The sequence below is a fragment of the Melampsora larici-populina genome (assembly GCF_000204055.1).
Source record: "Melampsora larici-populina 98AG31 unplaced genomic scaffold MELLAscaffold_1, whole genome shotgun sequence".
NCBI classification, from domain to species: domain Eukaryota; kingdom Fungi; phylum Basidiomycota; class Pucciniomycetes; order Pucciniales; family Melampsoraceae; genus Melampsora; species Melampsora laricis-populina.
The window spans coordinates 525187-544758 of record NW_006768765.1 but is presented as its reverse complement, the minus strand read 5'-3'; the positions used below and the strand labels follow the sequence as shown (position 1 = coordinate 544758).

General features: G+C 37.6%; 2 protein-coding genes across 2 annotated transcripts; both read left to right on the top strand.

Moving 5' to 3' along the window:
- Nucleotides 1-169: 169 nt before the first annotated feature.
- MELLADRAFT_58366 (Hypothetical protein) lies at nucleotides 170-1464 on the top strand (the record flags this gene model as incomplete). The annotated part of the gene is made up of 2 exons (XM_007404088.1): nucleotides 170-924; nucleotides 1014-1464. 2 exons carry the CDS (start codon nucleotides 170-172, stop codon nucleotides 1462-1464), a joined length of 1206 nt encoding a protein of 401 aa, XP_007404150.1.
- A 1215-nt stretch (nucleotides 1465-2679) lies between these two features.
- On the top strand, nucleotides 2680-6324 carry MELLADRAFT_58365 (uncharacterized protein; the record flags this gene model as incomplete). The annotated part of the gene is made up of 3 exons (XM_007404089.1): nucleotides 2680-4665; nucleotides 4728-4807; nucleotides 4833-6324. 3 exons carry the CDS (start codon nucleotides 2680-2682, stop codon nucleotides 6322-6324), a joined length of 3558 nt encoding a protein of 1185 aa, XP_007404151.1.
- Between the last annotated feature and the right edge of the window lie 13248 nt (nucleotides 6325-19572).

The window sequence follows — 19572 nt, the reverse complement described above, 5'->3', positions numbered from 1 at the left end:
TCAGGATGTTGTAAAGTTGTGAAAAAAGGTTTCAAGACTTGTGCAATTTGGTGGTAAGACAAGTGCCGCATATCCGATACCCGATATGCGGTACTTTTACACACCCGATTGTAGACTTCCCTCACTTTCTGAACAAGTTTGAAAAGACTGGAGCAAGTTTTCAAAGAAGATGTCATTTCACTTTATACGATCAAGCTATCGATCATCAATCTTTCAACTTGCAAAAAACTCATCAACACCTTCAAAACATCTTACAAAACCTTACCAAAGGACTTTTCATACTCAAATTAAACCAAGAAATCAATTACCCAAATGGATTGGATTAAGTACTATAATCCTAAGTATTGGTTTGATTTCTTATACGGTTTTTCCTACGTCGATTCATGAAGGCGGATTTCCAAAAGAAATTAAAAAGAATCTTAGGTTTGCTTTACTTGCAGAAAAGAATGGAGAATTAATCCAATCTAAAAAGTTTTTTAAGTATGCTTATGAATTAGGAAGATTAGAAGGAATAGAATTGATGAAATTGAGTGGGATTGGAATTAGATGGGGTTCTATGTTAGAAAGCTTTGATGAGATTCAAGAAGCTAAAGAAGTTTATTTATTAGTTTTTAAAGATTTAGAAGATCGAATTAGTAATGAGAATGGAAATGGAATAGAAGGATATCTGAAGATGAGAATGGTTTCGGTGGCTCAAAAATTAGCTCAGATTTCGAATGATAAAAAATTGATTGAAAAGTATTTGACTTGGAGTGTTGAAGAACTTTTAAAGCTTAGTTTACCTGGAATCGGATCGAATCGATCAAGAGAAAATGAAAAGATTGTACTAGGTGAAATTGAGTTACCTGAATGGGTTAAAGGGATCGAATTAGGATCTTGTTTAGAATCACTTGGAGATTTTTATGCCCAGAATGGAGAACCTGAGTATGTTATGTATTCTTATCAAATCAGTCATCTCATTCTTCTACAATTTTAAGTTAAGCATCTTGTTGTTTTCTTTTTTTTCTTCATAGGTATTCTTTAACACTTTATCTTCAAGCATTAAGTATTTTATTACCACCAAAACCAAGGAAAAAAGAACCCACAGTTTTAGAAAGATGTCATGCATCAATTCTCATGAATAATATCTCACAATTACATCTTCAAAGAAAACCCAAGATGATTTCACAATCCAAAGAATGGTTAAAGAAGGCATTAGAATTGATTCCGATTGACGATGATGATGATGAAGTTAATTTAAATCAAGAAGAAAGATTTGAATGTTTAAAGAATCGAATGGTGATTGAAGAGAATTTAGGAAGTTTAGAAGAAATGATGGGAGATTTGGTGAAAGCTAAAGAAAGGTTTTTGGTTGGAAAAGAGTTGGCTAAAGAATTGAAGGTTGGAAGTTGGATTGATAGAACTGATGAGAATTTAAAACGAATCGAATTAAAACAAATTGGTCAAAAGGATATTAAAACGTGAATGATAAAATATCAAAATGGATTAACGATTTTGGAAATTTGAAAAGATAGGGATAGATCATAGATTATAATGTATTGAATTGAGGTTTTAGAAGATTTCATTGGGTTGAATGGTATTGTATGTATCAAGATTTGAGAAGATTTTGGATTTGTAAAACTTATAGAAGAAAATGATAATAATTTATTTTGATCTTTCGTTTTTTCTTTCTTGGTTTAGCTTTACATTGATAAGAATGAAATTAGAATCAGTAGTCAAATACATCGATTTATTTCTAACATGATTGAAAGTGTAAAATTTCTTCCTCATGATGAATTTAATTCGGATTACATTTGGAAAGATCAAACTGGAAGTGTGATCAAGATCACTGGTTGCCAATTGGGTTGAATAAGCTTTACAGTGTGTTTTTTTCTCTCCACATTTTAACAATTAAACAAGGATGATTAAGTAAGTGTACTTTGTTTGCTTTTTTAGCCTGCTACATCAAGAAATTGATTTTACTATATGCTCATCTCCTCCGTCGCTATTGCTTTGAAGCCCGTTTGTGTCCTTATCCTCAGTACTACATACATCCATGTCATTCCAATCATCATCTTCTATTCAACAATTCATATTGGCATTTCAACAATCTGGGAGAAAGCGTGGTCATACAGAAATTGAAGGATTGGATGAACACCCTTGCAGCTGCTACTTTACTGTCCCTCCAATAGGCAGCACCTGCGATTAGGAAGGTTTTAGTTGAGTTAGTTGCCATTCCTTACCACGACGTGGGCAACATGTTGCATTCTTGGTCTTGACCAGCGCACTGGCTCAGAGTGGGCACATGTCGCAACCAAAGAGCGAGCTACCAAGCCGATTGCTCAGCTCATCTTGTACATGTGATATCATCTTACATGCATGAGATTTGCTTGATGGTCGCCATGAAAGGTTTTCAAAGCCCTTGGAATATGAGTCGGAGACTTTGCCAGGAAACATGTGCCATGTTTGGCCCAGCATTGCATACACTGGCAAACTATGAATACAGCCTTGAAGTTCAAGTATAATAAATTGGATGCAAAGAGGCCTTCATGAAGACTGCGTATGGAGATCAGTGTGAGACTCAGATCTTTCTTTGCGTCATCGCGACATAAGAGTAAGAAATGGTTTTATGTAGCCTCTCAAAATGAGATTCACGAGATCTTTCTCTTGATGTGAATGCACCAGTCTTGAAGACCTAGAATGAAGCTTTCCATCCAGTTTTACGTGTTTTTGATCCAAATTTCATCTTCGTCAGTGATTTCCCCCAAGTGTAAGCCTACAACGCAAAGACCACATATTTTTGACCTCAACGAGAGTGTAGTCCAAACAGAAACACCTCAGCAAGCAGTTGACCATGACCGAAACTTCGTCAAACATGGGGTCTATCCATCAGGCCTACACATGGAAGATCAATTCCACTCATCATCAACTGAAAAACCATCAAGTAGAATTATCGAAAAGATGAGTCCTGAGCGCCTCACGGCTCCATCGACGCTGACTGCCACAACAGTAGTTGACAAAAACATACATTCCAAGTCCAGGAAAAGGATATATGAAAAAGTCTTCGGAGGCTTTGAAGATGGATCCACTCCATCATCATCATCAACTGGAACGGATGAAAGTGAATCTGATCAAACGAGAACCCCAGAAAACTCTTTAGATTCAAGGTCTTCGAGTCCTGAACCACCAATTCAAAAGATTCATAACAGTCTCAGAAGTTCCATCTCAAGAAAGAGAATTAAACACCCAGGCCATCTTGAAGATCAATCCCGTCTATCATTGTTAATACCACATCCTCGCATCAAAGTCAACAACAATGGCAACCCACCACAGGCCAGAGATATCAGAGATTCAAGACTGCTGATGGATGATCACGCGGCTCGATTTGATGGTAACAGAGATCTCAGTCTCAGAATTGGAATTGATCAACCTAACACTGAAGAGAGATCCTTGCCCTCCTTGTCATCTCAACATCACCAAATTCAAGGTGATAGGAACAGTATCTCTCAGGCCCCACACCCCTTAGAGACAGAGGGGTCAATGAATGAAGAAGTAATCCAGAGGCCTGATAACACACCAAGTGCTCTGAATATGCCTGAAAAGATGGCAAGAGAAGTCAATGAAAAAGAGGTTATGAGTGTGTTATTACATACTGGATCCGCTGCCAGTTTTATCAAAGAGGGACTTGTACAAAAAATTGAAGCTTATTTCGATCATCACAAGACCTACTCTATACACAGAAATTCACCCAACAATTTGATTCCATACAACCCAGAAGAAAAAGAATCTGGATTGATGAAAGTACAGTATGATGTTGTTGATGGGTTTTTTGGGGGATTGTTTTCTATCTTTGCAGGACATCAGAACATACCTCAATATAGTGACTTGATTGATGATGGTTGGACTTTCCTTGGAAGCTACTTGACACAGGCAATTTTCTATCTTCCTGGTCTATCTCGTGAAACAATATCTAGAGGAGACAGCCTGTGGGAAGATCAATGGTCTGAACAAAGACATCTATTTGAATATATATTGGCCCTCAAGAAGGATGAGAATATCTCACCTCACTTGATTTTGAACCTGTTGAAAGATTGGGAGAAAGAGACCATTTACAAACCAAGGATATATGGTGTTGTTATAAATTATGATAAATTGCTTGAAGGTTGTGTATCATTAAAGAAAAATAGAGGGAATTCAATCTGGAAGTCAAGACCTGGTGTTCAAAAAGACACTACAAACATTAACCAAAATGCTCAACAAAATCAAATGGAATCAAGTCAAAAAATTCATGAATATACAATGAGATCAACACAAAAATTTCAAAGCAACTTCACACCAACCCAGGATCTTCAACAAAGTCATATGGTGCCAACCCAATTTATTCCAAAGAATTTCATGCCACCAAGCCACATTCCTTTGCAGGACCGTATGAGATCAATGACAGACACTCTACAAGGCAATCAGCTATCCACTCATGTTTCATCAGATTATCTGACATTGAAACATGGATCTTTGCAAAGTAATCTGAGAACAAGCCATGATTCTCCACAGGAGAATGTAGGATCATCTCATAACATCAATCAAGATCATACCTCACAAACCTCAAATTTTCAACAAAATACATTTTCATTCAACAGAAAAACTCCAGAGAATCATGTTCAATCAAACCAAAAAACCTTGAAGAAGGTGGGGAGATCAACCGCACACATTATACAGAGTAGATTTGTGTAAAATGAATTTGTAGGTAGTCAGATGATTCCTCGACTTATAGCAAGAAGCAAGCAGGATGGATCAAATGTCAAGATTGGACGTTTTATGACCAGAACTGGTGAGAATTATCTGTATCATCACAGCCATTTCACCAATGAAGTCAAACTATTCTTTGATGGTCTTATAAAAAAGGTCACTTGGCCACCAAAGGTACCTGAAGGAGCCACATCAATCTCCATTGCAAGACTGATCTACAGGGAAAAAATGCTTTTCAATGCCATTGAAACTGCAGGGAATCAAATAACCACATCATTTGTGGCAGCTTTGTTCCTCATACATCAAACACATGGAATTCAACACCCATGGGATCACATCTTGAGAAGTGGTTGGGGGTTCATTAAGCAATACTTTTCAAAATGGGGGCCATGGTTAGAAAAATATTCAACAAGTCATACTTTACAAATCCTACCAATAGCAATGAATTCCTTAGAGATCTCTGATACTGAGAAAATCATAAGATACCTAGCATATCATAACCAGAGAAATAATAGTCCAATATTTATTGTGTGGGATATATTGTCAGAGTGGTACAAGACTGAAGAAATATTCTCAAAATTTGGAATAATGGTATCAAATATAGAGTCTATAAAGAAAGTTCACTTTCAAGGTTGTCCTGTTTCAGAGACTGGCCAAGGATTTGATGGATTGGTTCAAAGGGGTAGACATGAAGTCAAAAGATCTAGAAAAAGAAAATCTCCTATGTTGGTTGATCAAGAAGATTGTACAAACTTGCACCCATTTCAACTTCTAGCAAAGGTCAACTCTGCAAGATTGTCAATATCGCCTGAATTTGTAGGGTTTTTGAATGCAATTGGGAACAAAGAATTCCAAGATCAGGAGCATTTTTACAATGAATATGTTAAGGAGTTTAAAGACCTGCGAGTAGAAATCTTAAAGGTTGCCTCTGAAAATTATCATGGAATACATTCAATTGATCAAAGATCAAGTCCCAGTCAAGGTTTTTCTGAAAACATAGATGTCATAAAGACTGCAGTCAGTAATGTAAATTTGAAGATTGGACCAGCTTTCATTGGAGCTTTGAATATCTTATACAAACACTATCACAGTGAAGATGATTGGAATTACATATTACAAAGTGGTTTAAAATTCCTACAAACATATGTTGGTCAATGGAAAGATTTTTTGGAAAGCAATAAGTCTCCTTTGTGTTTTTCTGATCAAGAACAGTCAGTCTTACAGATTGATTGGTCCAATATGGCAGATGTATTAAATTATATGGGTAAACATAAATCCACAGATTTCATGCCCATACATCCCTTGAAGTTTCTTATTGAGCTTTGGTATCTAAGCTTCCAGAGTGAAGGATCAGGCAGTATTCATTCTGCTTACAAGATCACATCACCCAACTTAAGTATTATAGAAGAATTCTATCTTACTCATCTATCCAAAATCAAGAAGTCAGGATTTGTGAACCTCTGGAATATTGAAAATGAAGTAGGATGGTTTTCCAGAAAGAACATGATGATGAGAGTCATTCTCATCAAACAAGAAAGGATTCTTGGTTCAATCAATGGAGAGGAAGGAGCCTTAAGGGAAGATGTCACTGGAGGGTAAGATCACAATGTATGGCAATATTAGATTTATCAGATACCATCAAAATATGTAATAAAAGGAAAATGTCAAGGAAAGTTCAAGATACTGTTTTGGTAAAAGACATGATAAGTGTTCAAGTACAGTACAAGAAGTGAGATATATACTTTCAAGGCTGTTGCTGTGTTTACTCCTTCATATCAAAATCACAATTGATCATAGTTTTGTTGAGTTTGTTTACAATCTTTTCTGTCTCTTGTCAAAATTGTGTGCCTTGTTGTGTGGAAACTCAAGCTTGAGAGTAAACAAATTTTTATGATCTTTCTTTTTGATTTGTTTGATATGATTGTGTTGGAAATAAATAATTTCACAAGCACATTTGTTTACTAATTCCATTCCTCATTTCTCATTCCTTTTCATGTGCACAAATCACTACTACACTTTATAACGATTTGTACTGTTTTGTTTTACTAAAAACCTTGGGTCTGAAGTTGACCTAGCCACAAATACTGCTGCCTTGTATAGTATATCAAATTTGTTATGAGAAAGCTTTGATGATTTTCTTCATTGATCATTGAGCCTTTTCATAAAAGGCTCCCTATCATCACAAACCCCCGGACTCACATTGATCATCCTTGAACAATTTGCTGATAGTGTTGTTATCTGATTGATTGGGTATAAATGTGCTCTTATGTTATGATTTCATGTCTTTCTATTTTACGGTAATTTGTTCCAATAAAAGAAATACACACATCATCAAGCTTTTTCACAAAGAACTCCTTATCATCACAAACACTACTAGACTCTCATTGACCATCCTCATTAGACTCTTTGCTGATAGTTTTTTTATTGGTGAAGGAAAACTTCTCCTTTGTTGAACATTTTTTTGGGATTTTTCCGGCTCAGAATATAAGCCGTTACATGTGAATTGATAAAGCTATACAAAAGCTACTAGCATTTGTACAAGGCTCCAAAACCATGCAAAAAACATTCTGTAAGAAAACAAAGGATAAGACATTACCTGGACATGTTTTGAAGACAATCTGTCAAAATTTGATGCATTTTCAATTTATGAGGCAAACAGAAAACAACTTTTGATGCTATACCTTGCATTTATCCAAGACAGAGGCATGAAATGAACTTGGAAAAAAAACCACACATCTCAAAAGGGCATTCCCAATTTGTCTTGATTTTTACAGATCTTCTGCACTCTTGTAAGCTTTCAAAAACCAGAAAAGGTGAGTTGACAATGAAAAAAATGTTTCAAGCAATTCCAAAAAACACATTCCAGGACAAAGAGCATGAGTGGTACACAAACATCTTGACCTGATCTCAAAAACCCATCCAAGAAACCCACGGTGACCCAATTGATTCTGAGTTTTTAGCGCTAAAAAATCCAAAAATCAATTGGGTGACCATGGGTTTTATAAGGTTGGGTTGATATGTTTGTGTACTGCTATTATATTTCTCCCCATATTTGCTTTATGAGAATTTTTGGCCAAAAGTCAGCCCTCAATTTCATAAACAATCTTTTGTCAATCATTTTTCACCATGCATAAGGGTGTGATGTTGAAGCAACCTGATCAACCTCGAGTTGGGTTGGAATTCCAGCAATGACAGCTGCGGCAAGTTCCTGAAGTCGAGCTTTGAGCATGCTCTTCGTGACCCGCACATCTTTTGGGGGGTATTTGCTGAGGAACACATGTAGAACTTTCTTAGTAGTTGTGCAAGCGTAGGGGTTAAGATGCATCTTTGAGAGTTTGGTGAGTGGTGCAGAAAAAAAGTTCAGTTCAAAATGTTGGACTGTATGTACGTGAGGAGGAGGTAGAGTGATGTGGATGTGAATCAAAAAACCACATCTCACCTGACTATTTAACTCAACAACTCAAGCTGGTCCTACTTGGTCTTTTGCACTGTCACGGTCACCACGTTACTGCTCTTCAGACAACTACATATCACAGAGACACCAGGACAGTCCCTTTGATGTGTTGTTCATGCTCAACCCGTGATTCAAAGGAAATATTGACCCTATGTTCTCAGCCCAATGTGGATTGGTAAATTGACCCTTCATTGTCAGCTTGTCAAGAGTTGATAACTATGTCTTCACTGCATTCACTCAACCCTTCAACAACTGGTCACTGAGGGTTTAATTCTACCTTCTTCAACAATCTTTGAGCCCTTCATTACATATTCAAGGAGGAATGAAATATTCAATTAACAACCCTATCAACATTACATCATGAATTACGAGATACATATTTGTAGCATCATGAGGTTTTCGGACCAAATTATCCTGAGAGAGGGACATTTTATCTGAGAGATATGGCCATCTAGCTGGAGCAGGGTAAATTGTTGACTTTTAGTGTTCAGGGTATTATCACTGATTCTTTGAAATTCCACTTAGCAAGGGTGGTTTAAGCCCAAATGGTCATCGAGGTCGTGATAAGCGTGGCACATGAGGTTGGCTTACTAAGTTCCACCAATCAGTAATATGCGTGTCAGTTGATTATTGTCAGTGCTTTTGCATTGCAAGTTCATGATTGAGATGTATTCAATGCAGCAAATTTTAGCTCTAGCATTGCAGGTCATGTCAACATTGACACTAATGGCTGATTGGTCTGAGCACAAAAGACGGCTTCTTGGTGCCATTTTGTTGCCATTGTTGACAGAAATCAACACTGAGGGGAACACGTTGTGGTAATCAAAATATCTGCACTAAGAACAAGAAATATCAGGAACAAAAAACTCAAACAATAAACCAAACAATTCAGGAAGAAACTGAGAATAATAGAATATTCATTTCAAGTGTCTATTAAGGTTACCACCTATCAATCAAATTGATTCTCATTTTCAATTTCCCTTAATTATTTATTTGATCTTTAAAACTCTAACTAGCTGATTTGAGCGATGGGCGCCGCACTTGTAAGAAGGGCTCATCTTATATGCATCTGTAAGGAATTCTGAAGGCTATGCTGGCTCAAACATTGCCCAAAAATGCAAGCTTCCATGTTAGGGGCAATTGTTTGGATGACATTTCATCAAAATCTAGATTCCAAACTCATAAAATAATGTTGGTCACTGGTTACAGTATGAGTAACACAGTGCTATCCCAAGTATATCACATGGTCAAGGCAACTAAAGATGAATCAAATTGTTGCTGCTGGCAGCAAGCACTGAATGGGGATGAGGCAACGGGGTATAGAGGCCATGCTGCTTGTGAGTCCTAAATGTGGTGGGATCAAGTTTTTCAAGGAAAGCTGGTCATTGTGAAAACAGGCAATACCACATATCCTTGTCCTAAGCCTAACCCCCTAAACACCTAATCCTAGCCCCTAAGCCCCTAATCCTAACCCCTAACCTCCTAACAGTTTCAATAGTGGGGTTCAAGTCAAATGAAATCAAACCCAAAATGTGGTTTAGTCATTGCTTGAAAGGCTGGAATTATAATGCACTTTTTAAAGCTTGAAAGTAGCCCTACAATTTTAAGAAGCTTGATTATATTTTTGGGTCAAGGAAAAAACATCTCTTTTCGTCTCAAGAAAAGGTACATGAGTTGCTTTTTTGTTCCCTAATGGCTTTTTTTCCTCCTCCTCTCTTGTTGAATCCATAACAGCAGATATAATGTCCTTTTTCCTGCATTTGTACCTACAACGCCAACATATTTACCTTGGATTTTGTAATCCGAGGTATCCTTGGATGCAAAACCTTGGACAGAAGCTTCCCAAGGTTTTGATCCGAGGTAATTCTCAGGGGACAAAAATACCTTGGGCAAAAACCTCGGACAAGGTCTGTCCAAGGATTTGCCTCCAATGATGCCTTGGATTTCTCAACCCAAGGTATCTATGCTGGCAGTGCTAGTCTCAGACCTTGTTTGTCTCTTGCTTATAAGACCTAGTAGCTTATATTTAAACACCTTTTAAGACTTCTTGTGATCTTTCAGGTCAACTTGTGCTTTAAAATATCACTCAGAAGTTATAAAATTCCTGCTTGGAATTTTTGACTTGAACCCCGCTAATATCAGAGTACCTCAAGTATTGTTCTGTCAGAGCATATTACAAAGGATCGCGCTATTCCGACCCCCCCCAGTTTGCTAGTCAGACCCCCCCTCCGACCCTAGGCCCGCTTAGGTAGCCTTAAGCAGCTTACCTAACAGCCTCGACAGTGTGCCCGATGCATTCTACATAACCTCATCATCCTCAAGATGATGGCTTTAGATGTAGAACATGATGAACTGACCTGAGAGGATTTTGAGGGCTCTGAAATTTGATGACAGTCATTGTTTTCTCAAAGATGCGAGTAATCAAATGTAAAAATTATAACTTCTAAAAACATGATTTGGTGTAAAAGAGCATCAAAATCGAACACGATCGAGCTACTGTTGTAAATTTTGGGTGAACGAAGATAATAAATTTGAGTGAACAAAGGTAACAAAGATAGTGTATGTAGTTGTAGTGAGGATAGTGATCGAGTGATCTTGAGTAACAAACAAACAACTAATCTATTGTGATCGGTTTGAAGGATGGACATCGAGCTAATTTGAAGTGAATCACCCTCTGTAAGTGCAAGTACGGGCATTATGGCCTGTTTCTTTACATTTGCCACACTTTGGACCTGGAGCCCCCAACTCGGCTGCAACGTGTTCATGACGCGATTTGAGTCGCTTGGTCGTTCTCAAAGGTCGTCCACGAGTTTGTATTGGTTCGGGCTCGTGGATTGTGTCGGAAGGATTCTGGAGAATCAGCTCCAGTCGGTCCTCAAAGAGACGCTTTTGATGTGGTGGTAATTGGGTGTATTGAGCTTGGATGTGTTGTAAAACTGTAGGGAGTCCAACTCGCTGGATTGAAACCACTGGATGCTTTTGTTGAAGATGCCAGTGAGTATCAAAGTGGTCAATTGTAAGCCTGCTTCGAGAATCAATCAGGTGCTTCAAAAAATGAGAGCACAGAAGTCCATGAGAGCTTGAGAATACATATGTACATGGAGTTTTGTAGTTCGGGAGGATTGCTTTCCGGTATTCTTCGTAGACCTGGTTATTTTGAAAGTCAATTATTGGATCAGACCCAGAGGTGGTGGAGTGTTGACTTACTTTACCCAGCGCATAATGCGATATCTTTCGATTGACATTGGTCCAGAACGCTGCTCCGAGACGAGTCAGCGAGTGAGACTTCTGATTCTCGATCTTTTGAGACACTTTGTGTCGTTGAAGCTTGCACGCAAGGACGAGCCTATCGTATACAGTAGCTAGATCACCCGTTGAAACCGATATTGAGATTTTGATGTTTGCATGTGCCCCTTCAGCGCGAGACGTGACTGTATGACCAAAATGTCTGACATCTTTGGTCCAGGCAAGTACAAACATTTCTTTGTATGGGATCCAGGTTTTCATCAGATAGTTAAAAGCTTCGTTGGTGATCTTTGATTGGAGGATTTGTAGTTGGTCTTCAAAGCTTTCGGGAGACATCGAATTACATACGAGTCGCCACTCGGAAAGGAAAGCGTCCCAATCCTTGTCCGACATGCCCTTCTTGATGTTTGAAAGGATATTTTTCTCGATGTGCCACATGCAAAGGAGGTTCTTGGCATTTGGAAACACGTTCTTTATCGCTCGCATGACTGCTAGCTCACGATCCGTGACCACAGCACCTAGCTTGGTCAATTGTGATCCAAAGCATATCTTCAAGTGCTCCAAAGCCCAATTATAGTGCTCTTCAGTTTCTTGTTGCATAAAGCAAAAGGCCAAGGAGAGCGAGTTATGTGTTGGAGAGACTCCCACAATATGCAAGAGTGGCATATGGTACCTTATATAAACAAAAAGACAAAAACCCATCAGCTAGAGTTCATCTTTGGGTATGAGGGAGGTGAGAACTTACTTGTTTGTCTTGTAGGTTGAATCCATCAAGAGAATATCACAAGTGGCGAGCTCCTGTGCATTTAATACACAAACTTCTGGAGCAATGAACAGACAGGTCAAAGACCCTGATGAATTTCTTTGGTAAGCATGATATACACCCTCAGTTTGAAGTTTGTCGAGTAGAGCTTCAAGGGATGTCCGGTGCTGAAGGATCTGGTTACGAAATTTTTGCTTGAGGTTGTAGATATCGTGTGGTGTTGCTATGATAGTTGGGTCGGAAGCTTTCAGCGTGCTCAAGATAACTGAGGGACTGGCACCTCCTTTACACATGTCAATGACCGTTTGTTGCTGTTCATCCGTGAGGCGTCGTGCTCCTGGTATGTCGGCTAGTGTCTTTGAAGGTGGGTGATTGTGTGTATTATTGATTATCTTCACACTCCAATCAAGAGTTGTTGAGTTCCTCAAAATTTGACATGACCAATGGCAATTGATCAAGTGGCTAGACGTTTGTCGAATCTGATCTTCATTCGGCTGATAAAGACCTCCGTGTGTGCAGAACAAAACCACCTTGCGTACTTCATTTTTCTTGTTTTTTTTTGAACGTTTTCTTTTGAGGAAGTAACCAGAAGCAGTGGCACACTCTTGCAGTGCATCTTCAGCCTCTTCCAGGCTTGGGTAGACTGAGAGGAGGGCGTCCAGATTCATCGGTTTGGAAGGAGGATCATCTAAATCAGACAAGGTTGACTCTTGGTGGGTTGGCTGTGAGGTAGCACCTGTTAAGGAAGGGTCAATGACCATGGTGGTGGAAATGTTTATGTTGATATTGGTGCACATTGATTTGCATCAGGAGGCAAAAGACAACTTCTCAACTCTCGGGCACACTGTCGAGGCTGTTAGGTAAGCTGCTTAAGGCTACCTAAGCGGGCCTAGGGTCAGAGGGGGGGTCTGACTAGCAAACTGGGGGGGGTCGGAATAGCGCGATCCTATTACAAATTATAATATTTCACATTAGGGGAGTTCAAGTGGGCCAAAAAGTGCTTAAATAATTTTGTACTTGGCCTAAGGCTCCCAGGCCTTCAAATATTTTTGTTTTTTTACATTTTGTTTGGCTGGAATGTGCCCCTCAAACAGGGCTTTCTGAAAGTGTTTTGAAAATTGCAAGATTATAAGTAAGATTTTAAAGTAGGGACAGTTATATTTGAAGCATGGTTTAATTTGAACTCCCCTATTGTACCATTTGGTGATCTTTATACTAATTAGCAGTGTTCAAGTTGAATGAAATAAAACCCAAAATGTGTTTCAGGCATCACTGGGAAGCCTTAATCTATAGCTCACGTTTTGAAGCTCACAAGTTGCTCTAGAGGCACTCACAAGCTCTAAAATTATAGGTCAATGCCTATGATTTTGAGACACTTGATTATTTTTTTTGGATCAAAACAAAACATCTTTTTCTGGATCAAGAAAAGGCGTATAAATTGTTTTTTTGTTCCCTAATGCTTGTTTTTTTCCTCCTCTCTTGTGAAGTCCATAACACAGATAAAACATACCTTTTTCCAGTGTTTTGACCTTGGTCTTAAAGCTTTTTTTCTTTTCTTTATGAAACATAGTGGCCTATTTTTAGCCCATTCTTATGATTTCCAAGTCAGTTTTAGGTAAAATTTGTTTTAAAAAACTCTCTTGGATGTTGTAAAATTCGTACTTGGAATTTTTGGCTCGAACCCCGCTATTGATGATAACTTAGGGTCTCTTGGGGGTTTTTGGGTTGACTTACAACCACGTTTGCTTTAGTCACTGTGCCCGTGGAGGGCGCCCTAGACGTCAGGGGCCCTCAAGAGTACAAAGGGAAGCCTTTGTACTTGTTGAAGCCCCTGACGTCTGGGGCGCTCTCCACGGGCACAGTGAGTTTAAATTCTTTCACTCTTGCTTCAGCTGGTGTCATTCTTGCACATTTGGTCCTACGTCAGGTTTGAACATAGATCCTGCTGAACATATTTTGACTTTATCATCTGGTTTGTCCTGATGTTGAATTCAAAAATCATAATACTTGTTTGGTAATTCTATACATGGTCTAAGAAAATTTATTAAAAAGCAAGCTTTACAAAATTTTGACTTACATTACAAGGAAAACACTTGATCAATGGTTCATTAAACCTCTTCATTTTGTTTTTTTGCAGAGGGGTAATGATCCACCTTTAAGTTTTTGTATGTTCAAGGAAAAGGAAGAAAATAGTTTACATCTCATCACCATTGATTTCCACCAAATTATTCTTAACTTGGATTTCTGGATACTGAATTTGAAATCAATACATATTAATAATATGAGCTCAACTGATTCTACATAAACCACAAGACTCAAATCCAGAACCATCCCAAAAAACTTCAATCAGACCAATTCTTACACCATCTTTTTGAATGTAAAGCAAAATCTGATATAACTCTCAATTAATTCATAAATTTCAGTTGAAAATCAATCTGACATAATCAAGTTGCTGTCCAAATAATCCATCATTATTATTCTCAACATTTGATTTTTGTTCTTGTGAATAACTTTTAATCAATAATTAAGTTTCCCAATATGTTGATCTTTCCCATCCCTTTGATCAATGGAAAAAAATCAAATTAGATCAAGATTAAAGGGAACCAAAAAATGAATTGATTACTTACCATTTCAAATACATCAAGACCATAAACTTAAGACACACCAGACCCAATGTTCAAAGTACAAACCTTACATGACCTATCATTTTTTAGACTTTTTCCAATTTCATCTTCATTGGGGATACTCCTTTTTCAATATCTTCTATAAGAATCCCAATCCATTTTTCAATGAAACATTCAATTTTGATACAATGAGCTCAAATACTTAGAAGGGATTAAAATTTATAATTCAATTGTACTTGATGAATTAAAATTGTTCCACCAATGTTTTAATGGTTTTTATTATGAATTTCTCAAGTTTGAAGGTGGAGCTCTTAAGGTTTTGAATGGGAATGATTTGGCTAGGGACTTGGAGATTCATTTCTATTTTGACTTGGTTTAAATTATATGAAATTGTACTAATTGATTCATTCTGATCAAACAAATAGCAAGAATATAACCAATACTTCTTTATAAAACATGAAAAATCTGATTCATAAAGAATGGATGAACTCAACTGATTCTTCTGAAATCTTTGGTATCCCATCCAATATTAACCCAAGCAAATTCTATAACCAAACCTTGACAGCATCCAATTCTAAACAAACATCCTTGTGTTTTCTTCATTTTCATTCTTGACTTTATTTTTTTAAAACCTTGGTAGTGATTTGATTAATTCTTTCCTTTTGATTGAAGTTTTAGGTGAAAATAAATATTAAATCCACATTCACATCTAGACTTTATCTCTGATCTTTTGTGACAACAATGCTACAAAAGAAAAAAGAAAATCACCCCACTCAAAACTCTCTTTCTCTTTTCAAAATTGATTGAAGTGATTCCTTTGATTACATTTGCTCTAGAGTATGATGATTGAATTAAGATAAGAAAGAAGACAACTCATTCTCTTTTTGTGTTTGATGGCTTGATGCATCAGAACAACTTGATTATGCATGTTGATTGGTTTAGTTTCAAGAGTGATGAATGTCGATTTCTCAGAAGTTATGTCAATACAATATCTTCAGCTGCGGTTGGTGGGTATTGGAGTGTACCAGGGTACTCAATTTAGTGATTAGTAAATCTACATTCAAGAGTGTGATCCAATTGGCTTTGGGTTGAGATCGAGAGGACTTGAAAGATGTACTTGATGGTCGCCAGTGGTCGCCCTATTGATTGGATGGCTTTCTTCATAAAGAACTCGGCTGCAGTCCATTTTTGGTATGGGTGGATCGATTAAACTCACTTTTGTCCATTTAAGCAACACATGATTTCAAATAGTATTTGTTTGATCGTGTACTGATTCCGATTGGTGGGCTTGTATCTGAGGCTGCAGACGATAAGTAAGTACAGGGTGGCAATTTGACTCGATCGAGAAGGTTGTCTTCAATCGATCGATGATGGCCGATATTTGATCTTGACAATGAGTTTTGTTAACATCAATCAAATCAAATTAACAAACTCTTCTCAATGAACTTAAGAAGGATCAGTCATCGATTTGAAAACAGTTGATCCTGATGAGACAATCAATCTAAGAATGTCTCAAAAATCAAACTAAAAAGATTTCAGTATGTACTCACTTTTGAAAACAACAGACTGGACATTGAGCAGAATGAAAAAAAACACACACCCTTATGATTTGAACCGCCAAATCGATGAAGTCAAGGAGATGGGCTGAAGGAGCTTCATTGACATTATTAAATTTCTGGGTTGTTCTAAGTCGAATTTCTTCTTTTGCTACATCGGATTTGAATAATGAATGTAGTTGAATTGAAAGGAAGAGGATGAATCTCTGTGAGTTGATTGATGATTGATCAACTGATTGTATTCGGATCCATAATCGGTTGGCTTTAGTTGTAGTGGGAAATACATTGCGCGCTATTCGAAAGAAACAAAGCAAAATATACTTGGCGGCCAGTCGCTTCGAATGTCGTATATGAGAAAATTTGAAAATGATCTGATATGGAGTATACACTACTCAGCAATCATAACGAAACACTTTTGTTACCGCGAGCATGTGAGATCAAGATATGCTTGACTATCTCTGCAGACAATTGGAGGGGGCCAATATACGGGCATGAAGGACACTAATCGTGATTGATAGTTGAGAATAGATTACTTGCTAATTGGAGGGGCGAAGGTGACGTGCTATGATGTTAAGTGCCAATCAATTAGCGGGGCAGATGAGGAAAAACAAAAGTAGATGTCGTTAAATTGCTCACGGTGTATAAAATTGGAAGTTGTGGACAATTTGTCAGTGTTGTATCATGAAGATAGCTACTGGTGATCGTTAGATGAGAAGACTTACCCGCTAATTGAAAAATCTCGCTTGACCGTAACTTCGCTTGGTTGAAACGTGAATTTGTTCAGCGGCAACAGTGGAGGTTTTGGACAATTTGTCGATTTTCTTTGAATTCATTGTTCGCCTTTAACTTGAATGATGATGATGATTAAAAACAAAACAAACAAAAACAACAACAACAAACTTTACAGCTCTTCTACTTCATTTTTTACACTATCTTAAAGTGTTGGATTTTTATTGGATCCCATTTACTTTGTTTAAAATAACTCAAAGTTGATACAGTCACATAAATTACAATAACAAGCAAAAATAATCAAAACAATAGCCTAAAAATCTGAATACAAATCTTTCAAATTACACAATCTAGTGATCCTTCATCTCCTTCAGCTACTTCACCATCTTTAATCAAGATCTCTTTTCTTTTTTTATGTTCACCTATGTTTAAATTGAAAAATCGAATTTAATTTGAAAGATGCTACAATGGAAGGAATATAGTCAAAACTTTGATAAAGACTTTAGAAGAGATCAACAAATGAAACAGAAAGAACATCTAAAAAGACTTACCAAAAAGAAGAATTACAAAAGGTTGATTTTTTCGATTTTTAGATGAAACAGGGTTGAGGAGCAAGGCATTGTCAATTTATTGATTGATAGGAGCCCGAGATCGGTCAAAACGGCTTGGACCGACAAACTTAACAAAGTCCTACTCGTTTTGAGCTGTACTGGCCAGCTCAAACGAGGGACTTACGCGTAATGTCCAAAAAATGGCGTGAGATCTGTCGGGGCTTTTCCCAAAAATCTACTGGCCTTATGAAACTTTTTTTGACATTTTCAAACTTCACTAGCCCCAAAACAAAAATTGTACCTCTTGAAATTCTCTATAACCTGGTACTCTTGGCTTCTTGATAGTGTCAGTGGTTGTGCAGATATTTATATAAGTGCTTCACAGCTTGAAGCCGAAAATCGAGTAATTTTGCCTGATCCGAGTCTGAAATTTGAACTTTGGTGTAGACTTGAAATACCAACTCTCCTGCCTGTTTGCAGAACCAATCAAGCTATCAGGATTCTGAAAGCGTTGGCTTGTAGCCAAAAGCAAGGCGCTCATCTTTCATTTTTGGCCCAGGAAAGGTTAGAATGGTAAAAAAAAGTTTCATAAGGCCAGTAGATTTTTGGGAAAAGCCCCGACAGATCTCACGCCATTTTTTGGACATTACGCGTAAGTCCCTCGTTTGAGCTGGCCAGTACAGCTCAAAACGAGTAAGACTTTGTTAAGTTTGTCGGACCGACATAAAACAAAGAAAAAAAACAATTCAATTAGATTCAATTAGAAACAAAAAGAGGTTAGAAGTTTGAAATGATAAAAACAAAAGAAGGACTTACAGTTAGGTTATGTTAGGTTTGAGATAGACCAAGGTGTTGGGTATAAAAAGGGGTTTTGATTGTTTTGTGTGTGAAATCGCTTGTCGGATCGCGTTAGAAGTGTGTGTGTTTTCCTGATCGATCGATCGAGTTAGAAGTTGTAGTGTTGTGTGTTTTCCTATTTTGATGAAGCGTAGTGAAAGAAATCGACCGTTAGATAGCTAGATTGATTTGAAAGTCTTTCCCTTCTTCTTACCTTTGATCGTTCGAGTCTTGAGTCTAATATCGAATTCCTTTATATAATAGAAACCCTTATAATTGATTTAAAGAGTCCTATTGGTGGGATTCTGGAATTTGGATTTTATTTTTTTTTATTTTTTTATTTTCCTGTAGTTTCTGACTATTAAGTCAAAAACCTTAAACATTAAGTAGTTTAAGTGGTATCCTAGCAATTACAAGTGTAATTGGCTAGGTTTTAAGGTTGATAGGACGTGTAGGGTAGTGTTGAAATCAGTAGAAGTTGAAGAACAAGGTTTTGGAGGAAAATCAAGGTTTTATTATTATTTTTTTCACTTGCTGCGGGAAAGTCTTTTGGGGATTTTTATTGGGAAAGATTAGTAAAAGACGCTGTTTACAGTTTGTGTTTGAATTTCTGGACCTTTATTGAGATCCTCGGGGCTGAACTAAAGCTTTTAGATTGGATTTTCAAGGTTGAAAGGCTTAATTTTGGTGGTAGTAAAGTTGGAAGAAGTGTCTCATTGTTTTTTTTGAGGGCAGCTTAACGGTGTTTTGGTTACGGCTCTTGGCGGTTTATTCCCCTCGAGGCTCTGCCTACACTCCACAGCGTAGGAGTTCCACAACGTTCAATAGAATAGCAGTGTTGGTTTTCCATCTCATAGCAACACCTGAAGCGCTCCGCTTTTAGACGATTTTTTTGGAGCGGGACGACATCCCGCTACATTAAGGACCCGCTCATGCTCCGCCACAAAGAACAGCCCGCTACGCAAGTCTTGGAGCATGGCACAATTTTGCTCCGCTCGGGCGGTTTTTAAGCTGATAAAGCGGGCTGGGGCGCTCAAAAGTATTCACAATTTTTTTTTAATATCAACAATGCAAAAAACGATTATGT